The 17,240-nt window shown below is 43.9% G+C and overlaps 1 protein-coding gene across 2 annotated transcripts in view; it reads right to left on the minus strand.

Annotated features, from left to right (window-relative positions):
- Positions 1-17,240, minus strand: part of USP32 (ubiquitin specific peptidase 32) — a 3,569,419-nt gene that overhangs the window by 1,106,913 nt on the left and 2,445,266 nt on the right. For both annotated transcript variants that reach the window (XM_069615070.1, XM_069615069.1), the window contains exon 24: positions 4,020-4,171. In XM_069615070.1, the coding sequence (XP_069471171.1) occupies positions 4,020-4,171 (152 nt within the window). The remainder of the gene's footprint in view (positions 1-4,019; positions 4,172-17,240) is intronic.

Raw genomic sequence — 17,240 nt, forward strand, 5'->3', positions numbered from 1 at the left:
TAATCACTGTATACCGTTACTGGCTACTAATAACGCAAATAATTGCTTTCAAAGGACTCTGCATCATATACAAGGACATTTTTCTCAAAACCCATCCTATCTTCACAACAAACAAACCCATCTGCCATAAAAACACAAGACAAGCCAACAAAAGTCTCCAACACGTACCACTCTGCAAACTATCCTGAACACATAAACAAGCATCGCCCAGTGGCCACCCACCCCACATCCGCACCACACTCTCAATCACCATCTTCAGCAGAAACGCTTTAAACTATAACTCTTTCTCTGCATTTAACCAACCAGACCACCTCCCCCGATATCCTTTGACTATCCTAACCTTCCTATTGTATCCTGAAAACATTGTTACTTCTTTTTTAAGTCCTCTCTTTTGAACTTTGTAAGACACTTGGAGTAGGGTCAGAGTTGTATAAATGATTAACTAAAATAATAAATAATCTAAATAGGCAGAAGCATTACAAGCTACCATCACACATCGAACAGATACAATGTGGGAATCAACAGTGCCAACTTCCCAAAAGAGGCATAGCTAGTTTGGCACCATGCTGCACATTTTCCGAAGTATGAGCCTTTCTTACGAATACAGCATGCGTGCACAATGCATTGGCATGGCCAGCACAGGCTACCCTCACAAATAGTACAGGTATAGGAAATACATAGGTAGGGCCAGAGTAAGCTTTCCTCAGACAAGTGAAAACTGGACGGCCTAGTGCAAACTTCCCTCAAAATTCTATCAAGTACTGAATGGATATGGCCAGAGGTAGCGTTCTTTAAAAACAGATGCAGAATGTGCATGGGTCACTGTAAGCTTCCCTAATAACAAAGTGTGCAGAGAGCCTGAACTGGTCTAGTGCAACATTCTCTGTAACAGATGCAGCATCAGTAGGACAAGATCAAGCTTCTGTCACAAACAGTTTAGTATTGGCAAGTAAAAGTTTCTTAATAAGAAATATCACAGCAAACTTCCCTCACAAGAATGTACAACTATAGAATGGCCAGGGTCAATGCATGTTTCCCTCACAGACATGTACCACATGGTTAGGGCCAGTGCAAGTCCCATGCAAACAGGTACTGGTATAGCATGTGTGGGCCAGTGTAAGTACAGCATTGGCAGAGTAACTGTTTAAAAGAGCCATTGCAAACCTCTCTCATAAACGTACATAGCACAAACTGGGCCACTGCAGGTTTTCCTTAAAGGCTGGGACAGGTACAGTATGTGAAAGGACAGTGCAGGGCTTCCTCCTGAATTGGTACAGATACAGTCTTGTCAGAGCCAGGACAAGCTTCACCAACAGACATTAGTGGCACATCATGGACAGTGCCACTGCAAGTTGTATTTGCAAATAACAGACACAGCATGAGTTCTGGCTCTATGCAGCCTGCCAGCTCCCATGCATACGAGAGATCTGTTTTCAAATAACCCTCTCCCCGAATCAGCTGCTCCTACTAGTTATAATGTGCTGGTTGGAGAATGGGCTATACTGGGGTATACTGAGCAAACTTGCCTGCTTTCTGCACTTAGCCTTGTCAAAATATCACTGCTGGTCTTACTTCTCATATCGAAGTGGAAGGGTCATGTCAAGAAGAGGAGTGCAAAACCACATCTGTGCTGCACACACAAACACAGACATACACACACACAAACACAAACACACACACCCTCCTTCACTCTCATGCTCCCTCGCTAAAAGGGTCTTTGGCCATGAAGAAATATGAGAAGTCTGCACTCCCAAGTCTGACCAGTATGCTCTGCTCCAATATCATGCTGTCCTAGCTGGGTGGATGCTAAGACTGCTGGCCAGTTTGGCTGCGGCATACATGGCAATTTGAAATGGAAATGCACTGCAGGCAAAGTGCCAATGCCATCCCCTATGTTCAATGTCATCTCCACTTCCCTGTCAGTTGCTCCAACCTCACTAAGTGGGGGACAGAACTTTGTTCATCATCAAATTACCAGTATTCTGCAATACCATTCCAAAATAGTAAATCAATGTAAGGCTTTTTATTTTATTTATAAATGTTGGGCCAGCATTGTTATATCAGACAATCCACATAAAACTTTGACAGGTCGAGAGCAATACATTTACCTTCAGCGTGTACATATTCTCAGCCAGAATTCTTAATGAAGCTGCATAGCATGCACTGGATAAATATACACTACTAGCCTACAGGGGCAAGCCATGACCAGTGTAGTTGGACTCTGCTTTGAAGCTTTACACAGAAAATTGCAGATCGATTGGGCAGCTTTCCTTTGTAACTTGGAAAGAAATTATAGATAATATGTGCAGCTATGAATTCAACCAGGTACAACCAACTGCAACTTGCAAGTAGCGTGTGCGGCAAAAATAAAGTTTGTTAATAATTACCGTAGTAGTTTTTAAATTGCTTGAATAAATATACTTGCATTTGGTGCAACAAATCAAATCTGGGGTCAGTACCCAGAGGCAGCCTTTCAGCACAGCTGCTTGAAACGTTGTATCTATTAGATGGTTAATGAAAGCATGTACCGCAAAACAGCACACGGTCTTATTCTGAAAGTATATGGAAAAAGACAGTTGAACTCCTTTTGCTGAATATGCATGAGTCCCCTTTGACCACCGTATCTCTCTCTTGCTCCTCCTTGTGATGTGTCTACTTCGGGCATCCATTGCATTTCCAGATGTTCCATGAGGGGTCTATAAAGACTCTGACCTGCCTGGGTTGAGTTGCCTGGTCCTGCCTGGTTGATTTATCAATATGCTTTTCTTCCAGGCCTGTTTTATTGGAGCATGACCATGTGCTATTAAACCCAAAAAACAGGTTTCATCAGGCAATATCTCTGCTTCCATTACCTAATGACTCCTAGACATGCGAGCACTGTGGGTTGCAGCAGAGCACCCCCTACTCTGAGGAGGGCATCATGCAAACACTATAGCTCAAATTTGTTTAAATCTCTTTGGTAATTCATGATAACAGAGGATAAAATCCTGCTGTGTGGCGCCCCCTGCTAGCCACCCACCCAGGCAATCGCCTAGTTTGCCTAGTGCTTGAACTGGCCCGGACAATAAGGCCTCAATTACCAAACGCAGCACTAGTTCAAGTCCTATACCGAAATGGACCTCTCACACTCTTATACAAGCAAGCATTAAAACCTGAAGCCTGGGGCTACATGACAAGTCACATTCTTAGAAGCAGGATTGTTCAAAAGCAGTGTCTGAGTGTAAAGAAAAAGGAACAGATGTAGACAGCTTCATATAAACACCCATAACGTGTCATCCAGAGCAATGGGTGCCAAATGACATACAGCCATAGTGTGTCACCTCATGGTAAAAATAATACAAAGCCAGGGTTGTACATTGAGCGTATCTATAAGATTTATGAAGGAATCCATTTCAAACAATGATACATTAGAACTTGCTGCAATCCTCGACCCATTTGGAGATAGTGTTTATGAATATTAAGGGGTATCCTCAACAATGCCCAACCCATCAGCTCTTCTCAATATATGCACTGCCATTGTTCCAGGAAATCTGCACAAATAGGGTAAATAGTTTCAAGAGAAAGTCTAAATAGCCATCTTAAAACAGAGGGAACAAGCAATATTAAATAAACCTGCTTGCTGGTAAACATATGGAAGAAGAGAAATCATGAAGAAAAGTCAAATAGTTGGCAAAACTACTGAGCATACATGTTGGGCAGAATCCTTGCAAAACCCCACCCATCAAAATGAAAATAAGAGAAGAAAGGAACCCTGTTTTCTGAAAGTAGAAATAAACATGTTGAGTTTTGGGTCTTCAAATCCACAATGTATGGTCTACGACATAATTGTTAAATGTTATCATTTGAGCCGACATCTGGAAGGCATAATGACAACAGTACACGCAATCAAAAGCAGCACAACAATTAAAACACATTTGCAGTAGGAGAAGGTGGTTAATGGAAAATATGGCAAACACATGAAGGCACTCAAACAGAACAACAAGCTGGACAAGAAAGATATTGTCATGGAATGCCTTTACCTTGATATTGGAGCCATGAACCTCTGCCAGTAGAATTTGTTCTGGTTTTAGCACGCAAAGATTACTTAGCTGCTTTTTCAATCCTGTATACTTTTCATCCATGTTCAATCTCAGCCCATATCGGATAGGCGTGGTACCGTCTAATTTAATTACTTTTAAACAAAAAATGTTTTCAACTTGAGAAAAGTTTCGTTTAAAGGATACACTCTATTTCAGTAGCCTTTGTAATTCATTAGTTCTATTTGCAAGCAAATAATGGATTTTGAATTACATTGGATTACAACTTATTTACCATACATCAAAAGAGAGAGAGAGAGAGGGTGAGTGGGAGAGAGAGAGAGAGGGAGGGAGGAGGAGAGGGAGGAGGGGAGAGAGAGAAAGAAAGAGGTCTAAACAACAACATAGTTGGTGGCTGAAACACATTTTTTTAAACTCTGATTTTTATTGATGGTTTTACAGCCATCAAACATAACCAAAATAATAACATTACAATAAAATTCCAATATTTTGACCCCTTTCGGCCCACCGCCCTCCTCACATTGTCAAACGTTTCCATCTCAATTATATAGCTGCAAGTCTGTTACACTGGACACTGATAATTATTCTGTAACATGTATGCCTTTCTGTTCTCTTAGGGCCAAACCACGGAATATATCAGGTCTTCTCTACTATCCCTTCTTAAACTAGACGTGTCTATTCCGCTCTCCTGTCAGCCACACACAGTCGTCATCTTCGTCTGGGAACCTTGGGTTTTATTCTTTTCATATAGGCTCATAATGTCCTCCCTCTATATTATTGGTCACCTTGTGGATTGCAACTCCTTTTACATTATCTCATCCCATCCCATTTATTTAGCACTGGACCCCATTCCTCAAAGAACCTCATATGATCATTAACCACGGCTGTGTATTGCTCTCCCCTAAAAAGTGCACTGAACAACCATAAATCACCAATGCAATTATAGAGCAAATACTTCAACCCATAAACAGACAGACACAATAACTTACAGCCACACACTCTTTAGAAGATAATCAGCTCTTTACGGCTATTTATTCAAAGATTACAGGTACATAGAAATAACTCATAAAACGAATATGGACATAGATCACAGAAGAAGTAAAGAAGTGAAAAAGAAATACATCACCGTGAGCATAATATGATTCCTCATCTCGCCCAGAAGCGGCTGGAAGACTCCAGGGACAGCCAGGCCGAGAGTGCCACAGCTCACAGGAAGGCCAGACGGAGCGTCCTTCTCTGGCTGAAGTCTCACCTGACGCCTCAGGGTTTCCGCATATATAGGAACTCCACAAAAGGGGAGTTCATTCTCGAACCTTCTGGAATTGCACCTGCGCAGTTGAGGAACAGCCGTCGGTTGCCAGCTGGGTCAATCGAGAGCTCCCCCCAAGGAACGCAGGGCCTCCCTGCTCTAAAAACATGCTCCACGGGGAACAGTAGCAAGTCATAACATTAGCTTTTCCCAGCAGAAATGGCCTTGACTGCATACCAAGTTTGAAAAAGCATGTTTGTCTCAGCACTGTGAATCTAACACTTCAGCAAAATGTGTGCAGCCTTTCACTGCGGAGTGAAGTAAATATCCAACATGGCTCCGAGCGCTCCCAGAATGCATTGCACGCCCGCGCCATTTTGAACCAAGCATAAATCAAGCAGAACAGGCTGTTAACTTTTCCATTATGAAAATAGCTTAACTTTTGCATCCAGTCCTCTCTAGTCGGTAATGAGTTATCCTGGAATCTCTACTCTCCCTGCCCTAAACATTGCCTCCCACATCCTAGGGAATCTGTATTGCTCTATGTATCCTGAGGGGATTCTTAATAGGACCTGAAGCGGGTCCAGAGAGAGAAGTTTCCCTACTAATCCAACTCCAGAGTTTGTTACAGTATATTCGTATCTTCGTACATCTCCACTACATTTGAGAAATCTTCAATGAGTCTTCATGTGCCATCCATGAAGAATTTTAAAATTATGCTCTATAGATGATGTAAAGAGTCCCATGGAATGTCACTTTGTACATTTTCTCCCTTATCTCCTCAGCTATTCCCCTTCCGCCAGATCCTCCCAGTATTTCTTAAACGTTTTTCTACCGCACATGTCCCAGGAGATTAGAACCTTGTACAGTTTTGAAAGGATCCCCTTCCTATCAACTGCATTGTAGATGGCAATGTAGACAACCGTTGTTTTTCTTGTTACTTTCTCAAGTGCGCATAGGACTCCGAGGGTCGGATGTTCCTTCAGTCTCTCAGGGATATTTTTGAACAGTGTCCATATAAGGTCTCATACTTTTCTAGGGTGTGTCTACATGCCCTCTAGGTAAAACCAGTACACCCTCAAGTCATCCCTCATATGTTCCAATGTTACTCTCATTTGAAAGGCTTGGTAGTATATATAGAAATCTGGGAAACCAAACCCTTCAAAGCGTCTAGAAAGTGTAAGAGCAGACCTGTTCACTCTAGGACATTTGTTTCTCCAGATAAATCGGCTAAATGATGATTGGAGTTCAGTAAAGAAGGATTCGGGGAGCATCGAAGGTATGGCTATAAACACGTACAGAAACCACAGAAGGACGTTCATCTCAATCGTGATCATGCGTCTATATCTCAATAGCACCAGTGGGTCCTATCATTTCAGGTCTGACTTTACAGTCTCCAGTAATGGGTAAAAACGTCTTTGAAAAATGGACCATAGATCTCTTGGAAGTCGGATACTGAGATATTTAATCACTGATTTTTCAACTCCCATACCCTGAACCCTGGCTCTAGAGTCCAAACAGGAACCCCGTGCTTGAATCGGCATAACACAGGATGTTTCTACATTTACTTTCAGTCCCGAAAAAAAGTATCCAAAGAATGAAATCTGTCTTAATAATTCTGGGAGAGAGGTGTGCACATCAGTCAAGTAACCAAGAATGTCATCTGCAAAAAGGGATAATTTACAATCCAACACTCCACAAGTGATGCCCTTTATTCCTTGGTTCGTTCTGATTGATATGGCCAGGCGCTCGATCATCAGTGCATACAAGAGCGGTGAAAGCAGGCATCCCTGCCTCGTTCCCCGTGACTCCTGAATGAGTCTGTCAATTTATTGAGAAGAGAGAACAAAGACTAACTAGCCTTCGGTGTGGGATGCACACCCTAGAATACACTTTGTAGTTGAAATTGAAATATTCATTCAAATATATCTTTCTCTGTAGACTTGGTATGGTAAGAATAAGTAAGCTTTATTCATTTTTACAATAGGCTTATCAAGATTAGGGGTAGATGCACCCCTTACCCGATGCATTTCGGACTCTCTAAGTCCTTCATCAAGGCATCTATAGGTAATCTTGATCATACAAGTAAAACAGAAGTTGTCCACGGTAGTCATACCAAAAAACAAAAAACTGTTGAAACATCAAGTCAATCAGATTTGGTCAACACAATGAAAATGATCAAAATAATTCAATATTCAATATTTAGGGGTTGCAAATATACCAATCATGTTGCAATATACATAAGGTCACAAGACCTACAACACTTTTAACAACATGTAGAAAAAAGAAAGAAATATGTAAAGTACAATATTAGCCAAGCAATTCATTAGTGCAAACGTATTTCATTAATGCTGCTTAAAACTCTTCCATCATTTACATGTGATCATATCCATAGTTACCAAGGCTAGTGTGACTCTCTCTCATACAAACGCTGAAAACACTATGAATGTACGGTCTCTATGTTGTATCCCCATTTGATTGAATGGTGCTTATTCGCCAATCTTAACTTGTGCCCAACACCTTAATGTGCTTATTCTAACCTGACAAAGTTAGTGAATCTTTAGATCTGTAGCCGACTCACTGGTGGTGTTCGAGACATTCGTCAATAGTGTAATCGACATTGGCGTGGATGTTCGCCATGCTCCAACAGTGTGCGCGTAGGCTTGCTATGCTAATATAAGTAAAAACTATGTTGCACTGGTAACAGTGGCGTTCCGGCATGGTCGATGAGCGTGAGGTCCCTAGAAACATTTGCGGTCGGCCATTTTGCAATGTCCGACTGGCTTAAGCATAAAGAAAATGCTAATGCTATTGCTCGTGTGTTTAGAGGATAGTGTAATGCCCAACAGACAAAAGAATTAAACTAAATGTTAGGGTTGTACTGTCAAAAGTCCTACATTGCTAGCTGTGGAGAAAAGAAAAATTTCTCCTATGGCTATGAACAGATACAGGCAGGATTATAGGTCTGAGTCTGCATGTCTTGATGTTTTAATACTACCATCTATGAGGAATAGATTATTACTTTAAATATAAATACAAGATCCAACTTCCTCACAAATACTCCGAAGCCGAGGTCACTCACTGACATCCTCAAACACCTCAAACCCTCTCAATGCAAGGGTGATGTTTGCCCCCCTAATATCATGAAAGATTGCGCAGAAACTCTTGCCCCCCTTCTAACAGCCTTCATCAATGCATCCTTCAAAACGGGCATAGTCCCTGACAGCCTTAAAGAGGCCTGGGTACGCCCGCTCTTAAAAAAAACGACGCTAGACCCTGCTAACCCTAACAACTACCGACCCATAACCACAGTCCCATTCCTCCTGAAATTACTTGACAAGGCCACCCACAATCAGATTCAACTATACCTTGAATCGAAAGCAATCCTAGGAAAAAGACAATCTGGATTCTGCAAGGGCCACGGAACTGAAACTGCCCTTCTAGACTTAAAAAACGAAATTACCAACATCCTAGACAAAGGGAAGCCTGCTCTCCTCCTCCTCCTCCTCCTCCTCCTCCTCCTCCTTGACCTTTCAGCTGTGTTTGATCTGGTAGACCACACCACACTTACCAGTCACCTGACACACGCTGCACACTTCTCAAATGACGCTGCATCCTGGGTAACATCATTTTTAGAGGGTAGAGCCATGAAAGTGTTCTCTAACACAGCACATGCAGCACCTTCCATCATCCACTGTGGTGTGCCATTCAGAGCCCACACAATAGCAAAACACTCTCGCTCAATGGTTGCCCACCTTGTTTCAGGATCCTTCAGCTTTCTACTGATGAAGCAAACAGGGTGCTCCCTAACTTTCCCATCCAGTTGACTGAGGACTGCACCTATTCCTACATTTGAAGCATCTGTATGCACAATGAAAGTTTGGTGGTAGTCAGGAGCTCTGAGTACTGGGACTTGGCAAAGAGCCTTTTTCAGGTTTTCAAAGGCCTGATTGCACTCCTCATTCCACCTAACCTTTTTAGGGAATTTCAGAGAGGAGATGACATTCAGTGGAGAAGCTATGGTCCCATAGTTCTCTATGAAATTCCTGTAGTGCCCAGTGAGACATAAGAAGGCTCTCACCTGGGTCTGAGTAGTAGGTGTTGTCCAATTTTGCACAGCTTCAATCTTGCTGAGCAAAGGCCTTATTTCTCCACCTCCTACCTCATGTCCAAGGTAGACCACTTTACTCTGTCCAAACTGGCATTTACCTGCCTTTATGGTCAGATTGGCCTTCCCGAGAGCCTGCAAAACATAGCTCAGGTGGTCCACATGTTCTTCCCAGGTTTGGCTGAAGACTGCAATGTCATCCAAGTATGCCATGCAGAAGTCCGCCATCCCTGTCAGAACCTGATTTACCATCCTTTGAAATGTAGCAGGTGCATTTTTCAACCCAAAAGGCATAACCTTAAACTGGTATAAGCCAACGGGGGTAGAAAATGCAGTTTTCTCCTTGGCATGGTCTGTCAGGGCTATTTGCCAATAGCCTGACATTAAGTCAAATGTGCTGAGGAACTTGGCTGCACCAAGTCTATCCACCAACTCATCTGTCCTTGGCAAAGGGTGGGCATCCGTCTTTGTGACTGCATTAAGAGCTCTGTAATCCACACAGAATCTAAGTTCCTTAGACCCTGCCTTTGGTACTAACACAACTGGGCTAGACCATGGTCTAGTAGAGGGCTCTATTACCCCGAGATCAAGCATCTTGCTGACCTCACCTTTGATGTGGGTTCTTACATTCTCTGACATCCGGTATCCTCTACTTTTGACTGGCAGACAGTCACCAGTGAGTATGTCATGCTGTCCCCAAGGAATCAAGCCTGGTGAAAGTGAGAACAGAGAGGCAAACTGATTCAACATGGATATGCACTCTTCTTGTTGCTCAGGTGTCAGATTTGAAGAGAGATTTACTCCTTCAATCTTTTCGTCCAAAGGTAAGCCTCTGAGGAGATCAGGAAGAGGTTCACTTTCTTCTTCCTCCTCTGCTGATGCTAGAAGCAAAGCTCCTACATCAGGTCTGGAGTCATACGCTTTTAGTCGGTTGGTATGGAAGACTGTGGGAGCCTCCTTGGGATTGCCCAAGTCCACCAGATAGTTGACCTCTCCAAGTTTACCCACAACTTTGAAGGGTCCCATCCATTTGTCTTGCAAGGCCTTCTGCCTTGTTGGAATCATAACTAGAACTAGCTGGTCTTGAGTAAATTCAACCATGTTAGCCTTTTGATCATGCCAGTGCTTGACCAAAGCTTGACCAGCTTTCAGGTTATCACTAGCTTCTGCCATCATGTGTGACATTCTCCTCCTTATTATGTGATAGAATTCTCCTATCACATAATAAGTCACACTGACTGGCTTGGGGCAAGGAGCACTCTCCAACCCCTCCTTTATCAGGGCTAAGGGGCCTCTGACGGGATGGCCATAAAGAAGTTCGAAGGGAGAATAACCTACTCCCTCCTGAGGGACTTCTCTATAAGGAAAGGGAAGGCATGGCAGAAGAAGATCCCACTTTCTTTTAAGGGGGTCCTCTAAAGCAACTATCATGTTCTTCATGGTTCTGTTGAACCTTTCAACCAACCCATTTGCCTGAGGGTGGTATGCGATTGAGAACTTGTAAGTAATTCCGTAGGTTTTCCACATGGCTTTCATGTAGTGGGACATAAAATTGGACCCCCTGTCAGAGATTACTTCCTTAGGGAACCCAACCCTGGTAAAAATGCCAAGGAGGGCCTTAGCCACAGCCGGAGCTGTAACAGTCCTCATAGGAATTGCCTCAGGATACCTAGTAGCATGGTCTACTACAACAAGAATAAACCTGTTGCCTGAGGAGGTTGGAGGATCAAGGGGACCAACAATGTCAATCCCTACTCTCTCAAATGGGACTCCCACAACTGGGAGAGGCACTAAGGGTGCCACATTCTTGGAGCCAACCTTACCAGAAGTCTGGCAGGTGTGGCAGCTCCTGCAGTACTTGTCTACTTCAGCCCCCATTTTTGGCCAATAAAAGTAGAGCGAGAGCCTTTCCTTAGTCTTCTTGAAACTCAAGTGACCAGCCAAAGGAATCTCATGGGCTAACTGAAAGAACAGTTGTCTGTTCTCTTGCGGTACTACAAGTCGTTTGTAGTCCCCAGGGGCAGACTCTGTTGGTTCACTGTAGAAGAGGCCATCTTCCCAGTGCAACCTATATTTCCCAGGCTCTTGCCCTTCAACCTGAGCATCTGCCTGGTGTTGAAGACCTTCCAGAGTTGGATATTCTCTCTGTGCCTTACTGAAGTCTGCCCTGTTGGGTCCACCTTCAGCGAAGTAAAGACTGCAGCTCAGGAAGGTCAACAGGATCCAGATCTCCAATGAGTTCCTGGCCTTCCACTAGGTCTTCCTCAGAGTCTAGTTCAACCACACAGGGTTATACCACCCTCTCAGCCTCAGCTGGAGGGGGAGTTACAGGTGTAACTTTGGACAACCTCGGGGAAGTCCTTGTGGGCTGCACTGGAGTGTTGACTGCTGGTTTCTTTTTAGAAGTTTTAGGTTTCCCCTTTTCTTCTTGCTGTTTGGATACAGCAGCTGACAGCTCCAGTGGAGTAGGAGTGATCTCTTTCTTCATCATATCCTTGGGAGTACCCCTCATGGTTCTCTCCCTTGCAGGTCTGGTGAGCTTCTGTAACCTTTTACTAGGAGGCCTGGGGGTATGTGACACTACTCCAAGAGTTTTCAAGTCATTACCCAACAGAACCCTTCCTGGTACCTCACTTTGTATGCTGACAGGTATCTTCACAGTCATGTCATTACACTGGATGAGAACTGGTAATTGGGGAAGCATCTGCACAGGCCCTCCAGCTAACTTGGCGAGGCGTTTGGGTGCCTTAGCAACATCCTCAGCCTGAAAAAACAATTTGTCCACTAGTTATGCTGGCCCCAGTGTCCCTAATGGCAGGAGTCTCCTGACCATTCACCTGGACACTGTCCTTATAATACTCTTTAGTATCTAAATTCTGTTGTTCCCACAAACCCAGAGACACTAAAGAAACACTGGCTGAGACTCCAATGGGTTTGTCAGCCAGTAATAGAAAGTTTCCACTTGCCATTTGTACTTCCTCCTCTGGAGCGAAGGCTAAGGAGACAAGCTGGACCCCTGAAGGTTTACCCTTACATCTGGGATCTCCTTTCACATGGTCAGTAGAGCCACAAACAAAGCATTTACCAAACGCTTTTTGGAATGCTGGCTTGTTCTGACCTTCTGGTTTGGCACCAGAAGGTACACTAGCCTGATTCGGTTTCCCTTGTGGTTTACCCTTATGGTTTTGTTTGGGGCCCTCTTTGGGATTGGAATTATTAGAATTCTCTTTAGAGTCCTTTTTTGGCTGTTTTCCCTCATCCTTCTTCTGAGTAGCCCCAGAATCCTTGTGAGTAGCCCTGTTGGCAACCCACAAGTCAGCAGCCTTAGCTAGCTTCCTGGAATCCAATTCCTTTGAATCAGCCAAGCGCTGTCTGAGCTCAGGAGAGCAGGCATCATAAATTGACTCCAACATTACAAGATTCTTCATTCCGTCATAAGTGTTAACTCTGTAACCCTTAATCCAACCCTCTAAGTTTTTCAAACTTTCACTCACCCAGGTAGCCCAAGGGGTACCATCATGCTTTTTGAGGGTCCTAAACCTCTTAAGGTACTGGGAAGGGGTCTTCCCAAATCTAGCTATTAAAGCTAGCTTCACACACTCATAATCCTTCTTATCCACCTCCCCCAACTCCATTACCACATCAGTTGCAACAGGGGGAAGCCTAGAGAACAACCAAGGAAGTAGCTCATTCCCTGTGATGTCCTGGAGCCCATGATTATATTCAAACATTATCAACCAATCCAACACATCCAACTTAGGTTCATACATACCCACTAATTCCTTAGGCATCCGGGGTCTTTTGGGACTGGAACTCCTAGAAGAACCAGAAGAGTGAGAAGCAGTTTCCACAGACAACCTTTTTATTTCAAGTTCATGATTAAGCTCTATTTCTCTTAGCTTCAACTCAGCTTGCTTCTGCTCAGCTTGGGCATTGATTCTCCTGAACTCTAACTCTTGGTTCCGTTCAGATTGAGCAATAAAACGTTTGTATTCTAATTCCAGCTTCATTTTTTCAAGTTCAAAATATTCAGGATTACATGTGGGACCTGGTATAGGTCCAGTAGGTACAGTTGGTAAAGCAGACAGAGGTTCCGGGTGGCTAACTGCATTAGGCTCACTTTCCTCTTCTGACTCATTATCAAGATTATCAATACTTTGATTCAGATCAATACCATCACTGTTATCTACATTTGCTGGGGGAGTAGATTCCTCTGTACCACCCAGACTTTGATTTTCTAACAATCTTTCTATGAGTTCTATTTTCTTGCCCTTCCCAGAGAGGTTCTTGTGTCTACACAATACTTTCAAGCTATCAGCAGTTTTGGCAGACAATGATTCTAGGGCATAACTTTCCATAGTAGACAGGTTTAGAAAATCAGCTTTTTAGTGCTAAGCTTTGTGGTTAGTTGTCCTAAAGTATCCACAAGCACACTAAAGTGTATACTCAATACAAATCCCACCGCTGTACACCAGTGTTAGGCAGAAACTGTGCAGTTCCCTTAGGGACCACTGCAAAAAGTTTAGGACTACAAGAGTTAGCAGTAAACTCAATTGGTAGCAGTCTGCACCACCCAAATTTACCTGGTAGCTGTGGCCGAGCAGTCAGACTTCTCTCAAGAAGAGTTAGGCAGTATACAGAGCATACACAATAGGGCAGGTAAACACAGTAGAACAAGCAAGCACTGACCAGAGCTTTGGTGTAAAAGATATATAGTTATTTAAAAACACATCTATGAAAACACACTGGCACTAATATCAAGCAAGTTCAAAAACACAGTCACTAAAGTATATACACTCCCTTAAAAGAATATTAGACAAGTCTTAAGTAAAGCACCACTTATTTTCAGACAGTGGTGAGCGCTTAACGCAGATGGCACTCTAATAATTTGGTTAAAAGGGGAGAGAAAGGCAGAGCATAAATTTAAACAGATCCCAACACTTTCAAAAGAACACAGCAAGAGAGGAAGGCAGAATCAAACAGTGAAGTTCGAGTTCAGAAAGCCGGATCCACTTTAAGAGGTTCAGAACGAAATGTGTCCAAGGTCACACGGTTGAAAAGTGCACAAGAGTCTCGAAAAGGTTCAGAAAGAAGTTGGACCAAAAGAAAGGGACCAGTTAGATGGTCAAGAGGCCAGCCCAGTCTAAAAGGTTAAGGATTTACTGTCACCTTGTAGCAATCTATGGAAAGGGAGGCCAGGCGGACACAGTACCTTGAAATGGTGAGAACACTCCAGCGGGGGCAGTTGTTCCTGGCAGCGGTTGCGAGTTGGTGCTTCATCCGGCAGAAGAGAAGATCTCGTTGGGGAGGAAAGCAGAAGGTCGTTGTGCTGCCACGGAAGAAACCAGCCGCAAAGTTTCTCGATTCAAAGGAGCGGTCCTTTCTTTCGCGGTTCAGTGGTAAGTGGCTATCCGGTTGCCGGGGTGCTTGGCACGGGCAATTCGACCACTAGACGTCATGGTAGGCGAAAAGGAAAGCGAACTGGTTGTCCCCACCAGCTCAAGGGGAAGAGACTCTCCGGCAAGATGATCTCCTCTGTCGTCGGGAAGTGGTGAGACGGTTCAGCAGGGCTCCATCGGTATTGTCGTCGTTGCAGGTCGGCTCAGCTTCTCCCTCTTCGGATTCTCAGGTCCTGTGGCGACTTCTGAAGTTCCAGTCCCAAAAGCCCTGCTTTTATGCAAGAAACCCCCATTCATTCAGCCTAGCTGTCAATCAAACATGCTAAGTGGTGAGCCGGCCGGCTCACCACTTGGGCCAATCACACAAGAGTGCGACTTGAGTTGCCCAGGCAACTCAGTCCAGGGTGCCTAAACCCCCTCCCACACCCCCTGTGGTACCCAGACAGAGTGCCACCACTTTTGGAGGCTTCTGTGGAGAAGCCCACCAAAAAGTGGAACAAAGGGCTTGATTTGGGTTGGAGTCACAGAAGAGAACACAAACGCCATTTTAGAATCGAGTTCTGGCAAAAAATACCAACCGGTGAATTAATATTAAATTAATAACCCGGCGGTATGTTCGAGGCTATAGGAATTAAATAATTAAAGTTGGTAGCCTTGAACAATGGGAAAATCCCATAGAGATATATTTGCGGTCGAATATAAAAAGTAGTATCCACTGCCACCAGCCAAAACTCGATCAGGGGGGACGGAGACGTGCCCCCTCGAATAACAAACCCCGGGGCAATCGAATTGCCCCGACCAGTACGTCCACAATATGATGGTTTGTACTGGTTTCTGTTCGTAATTTGGGACTAGTAAAGCCAATGGTTACTTTACATGCCCTGGAAGACAGTAGTCAGTCCCAGGGTATGGAGTCTATGATGGGGTGTCAATATGACACCCCTGTGTCACTGCACTGAGGGTGCTGTGTAACACGCATAGTAAAAACACATGAGACCCTATGGAGTAAAAGACTCCATAGCCCATAAAACACATTAACAGTCAAAGGAACCCCTCAAATCATGTCCAAGAGTGTGAGGAAAAGAGTCTCACTCTTGGCAGGAGAAAAAAACAAACTCCAGAAATCCGGCAAAGCTGCTGGGGGACTCACTAGGTTAGGAAATTCAGCCTAAACAGAGAATTCTCCCTAGCATCCTGTACGGCCCCCACGCTCTATAATCTTTTTACCAAGCCACTATTTGATAAACTAGACGCGTTGGGGATCACTTACACAAACCACGCCGATGACACGCAGGTTCTCCTCCCAATTATCACCAAGACTCTACAGCAAATCTACTCCACCATACAAGCCTGGATGGCTACTAACGGCCTCTGCTTAAACGGAGACAAGACTGAAATCCTCATTCTAGGACAGAAATCCACCCTCTCCAACCTCAACCCACTGTACATCAATTTCAACATAGACAATTGTATCATCCCAGTTCTATCTTCAGTCAAAACACTGGGGGTTCACATAGATGCCACGCTATCCATGGACAAACATGTCAGCGCCATAGTCTCGGCCTCAGCACTGAGTACTAAACTCATTAACACAATAAAACCATTCCTAACCAAGGATAACTGCCTCTCCATCGCCCGAGCAACTATAGGAGCCAAACTAGATTATTGTAATGCGCTCCTAGCCAGCACCTTCAAAAAAAATGTATCTAGGCTCCAAACAACCCAAAACAACGCTCTCAGAGCAGCCCTCAGCATACCAAAAAGAGAACACATTACACAAGCCAGAAAGGCAGCTCACTGGCTCCCAGTCAAAGGCCAGATCTCTTTCAAAATTCTCACAACCACCCATAAATGCATCAACCTCACAGCTCCCTCTTATTTATCTGATACGATAGGTAGATATCAATCCACGAGACCGAGAAGAGCACAATACACTAATCAACTAGCAATACCTCGCATCAATAGAACTAAAGCAGGAGGAATAGGCTTCCCCTTCCTCACACCTAAACTCTGGAATTCCCTACCTACTGACCTCAGAGCTGATGCATCTCTCTTCTACTTCCGTAAAAAACTCAAAACTGCCCTATTCAACTAACCCCGTTCTCAGGTGCTCCTGCTGCTCTTGCATATCTGTAAAAAAATATATTTCGTCCAATGTAACCGTATGGACATGAACTGTATGTAACTAAGTATAAGCAACACTGTAAGTAGCGCCACAATGTCCTCGGTCTGCTGTGCGCTCAACAAATATGAATAAATAAATACCATCCTGATTACATGGAGTGATTTAACTTTTCTCCACAGCTAGCAACGTTGGACTTTTGACAGTACGACACTAACATTTAGTTTGATGCTTTTGCCTGTTGGGCATTACACTATCCTCTAAACACACAAGCAATAGCATTAGCGTTTTCTTTATGCTTAAGCCGGTCAGACATTGCCAGTGG

Source organism: Ambystoma mexicanum, chromosome 9 (assembly GCF_040938575.1).
Source record: "Ambystoma mexicanum isolate Mex_15411 chromosome 9, UKY_AmexF1_1, whole genome shotgun sequence".
NCBI classification, from domain to species: domain Eukaryota; kingdom Metazoa; phylum Chordata; class Amphibia; order Caudata; family Ambystomatidae; genus Ambystoma; species Ambystoma mexicanum.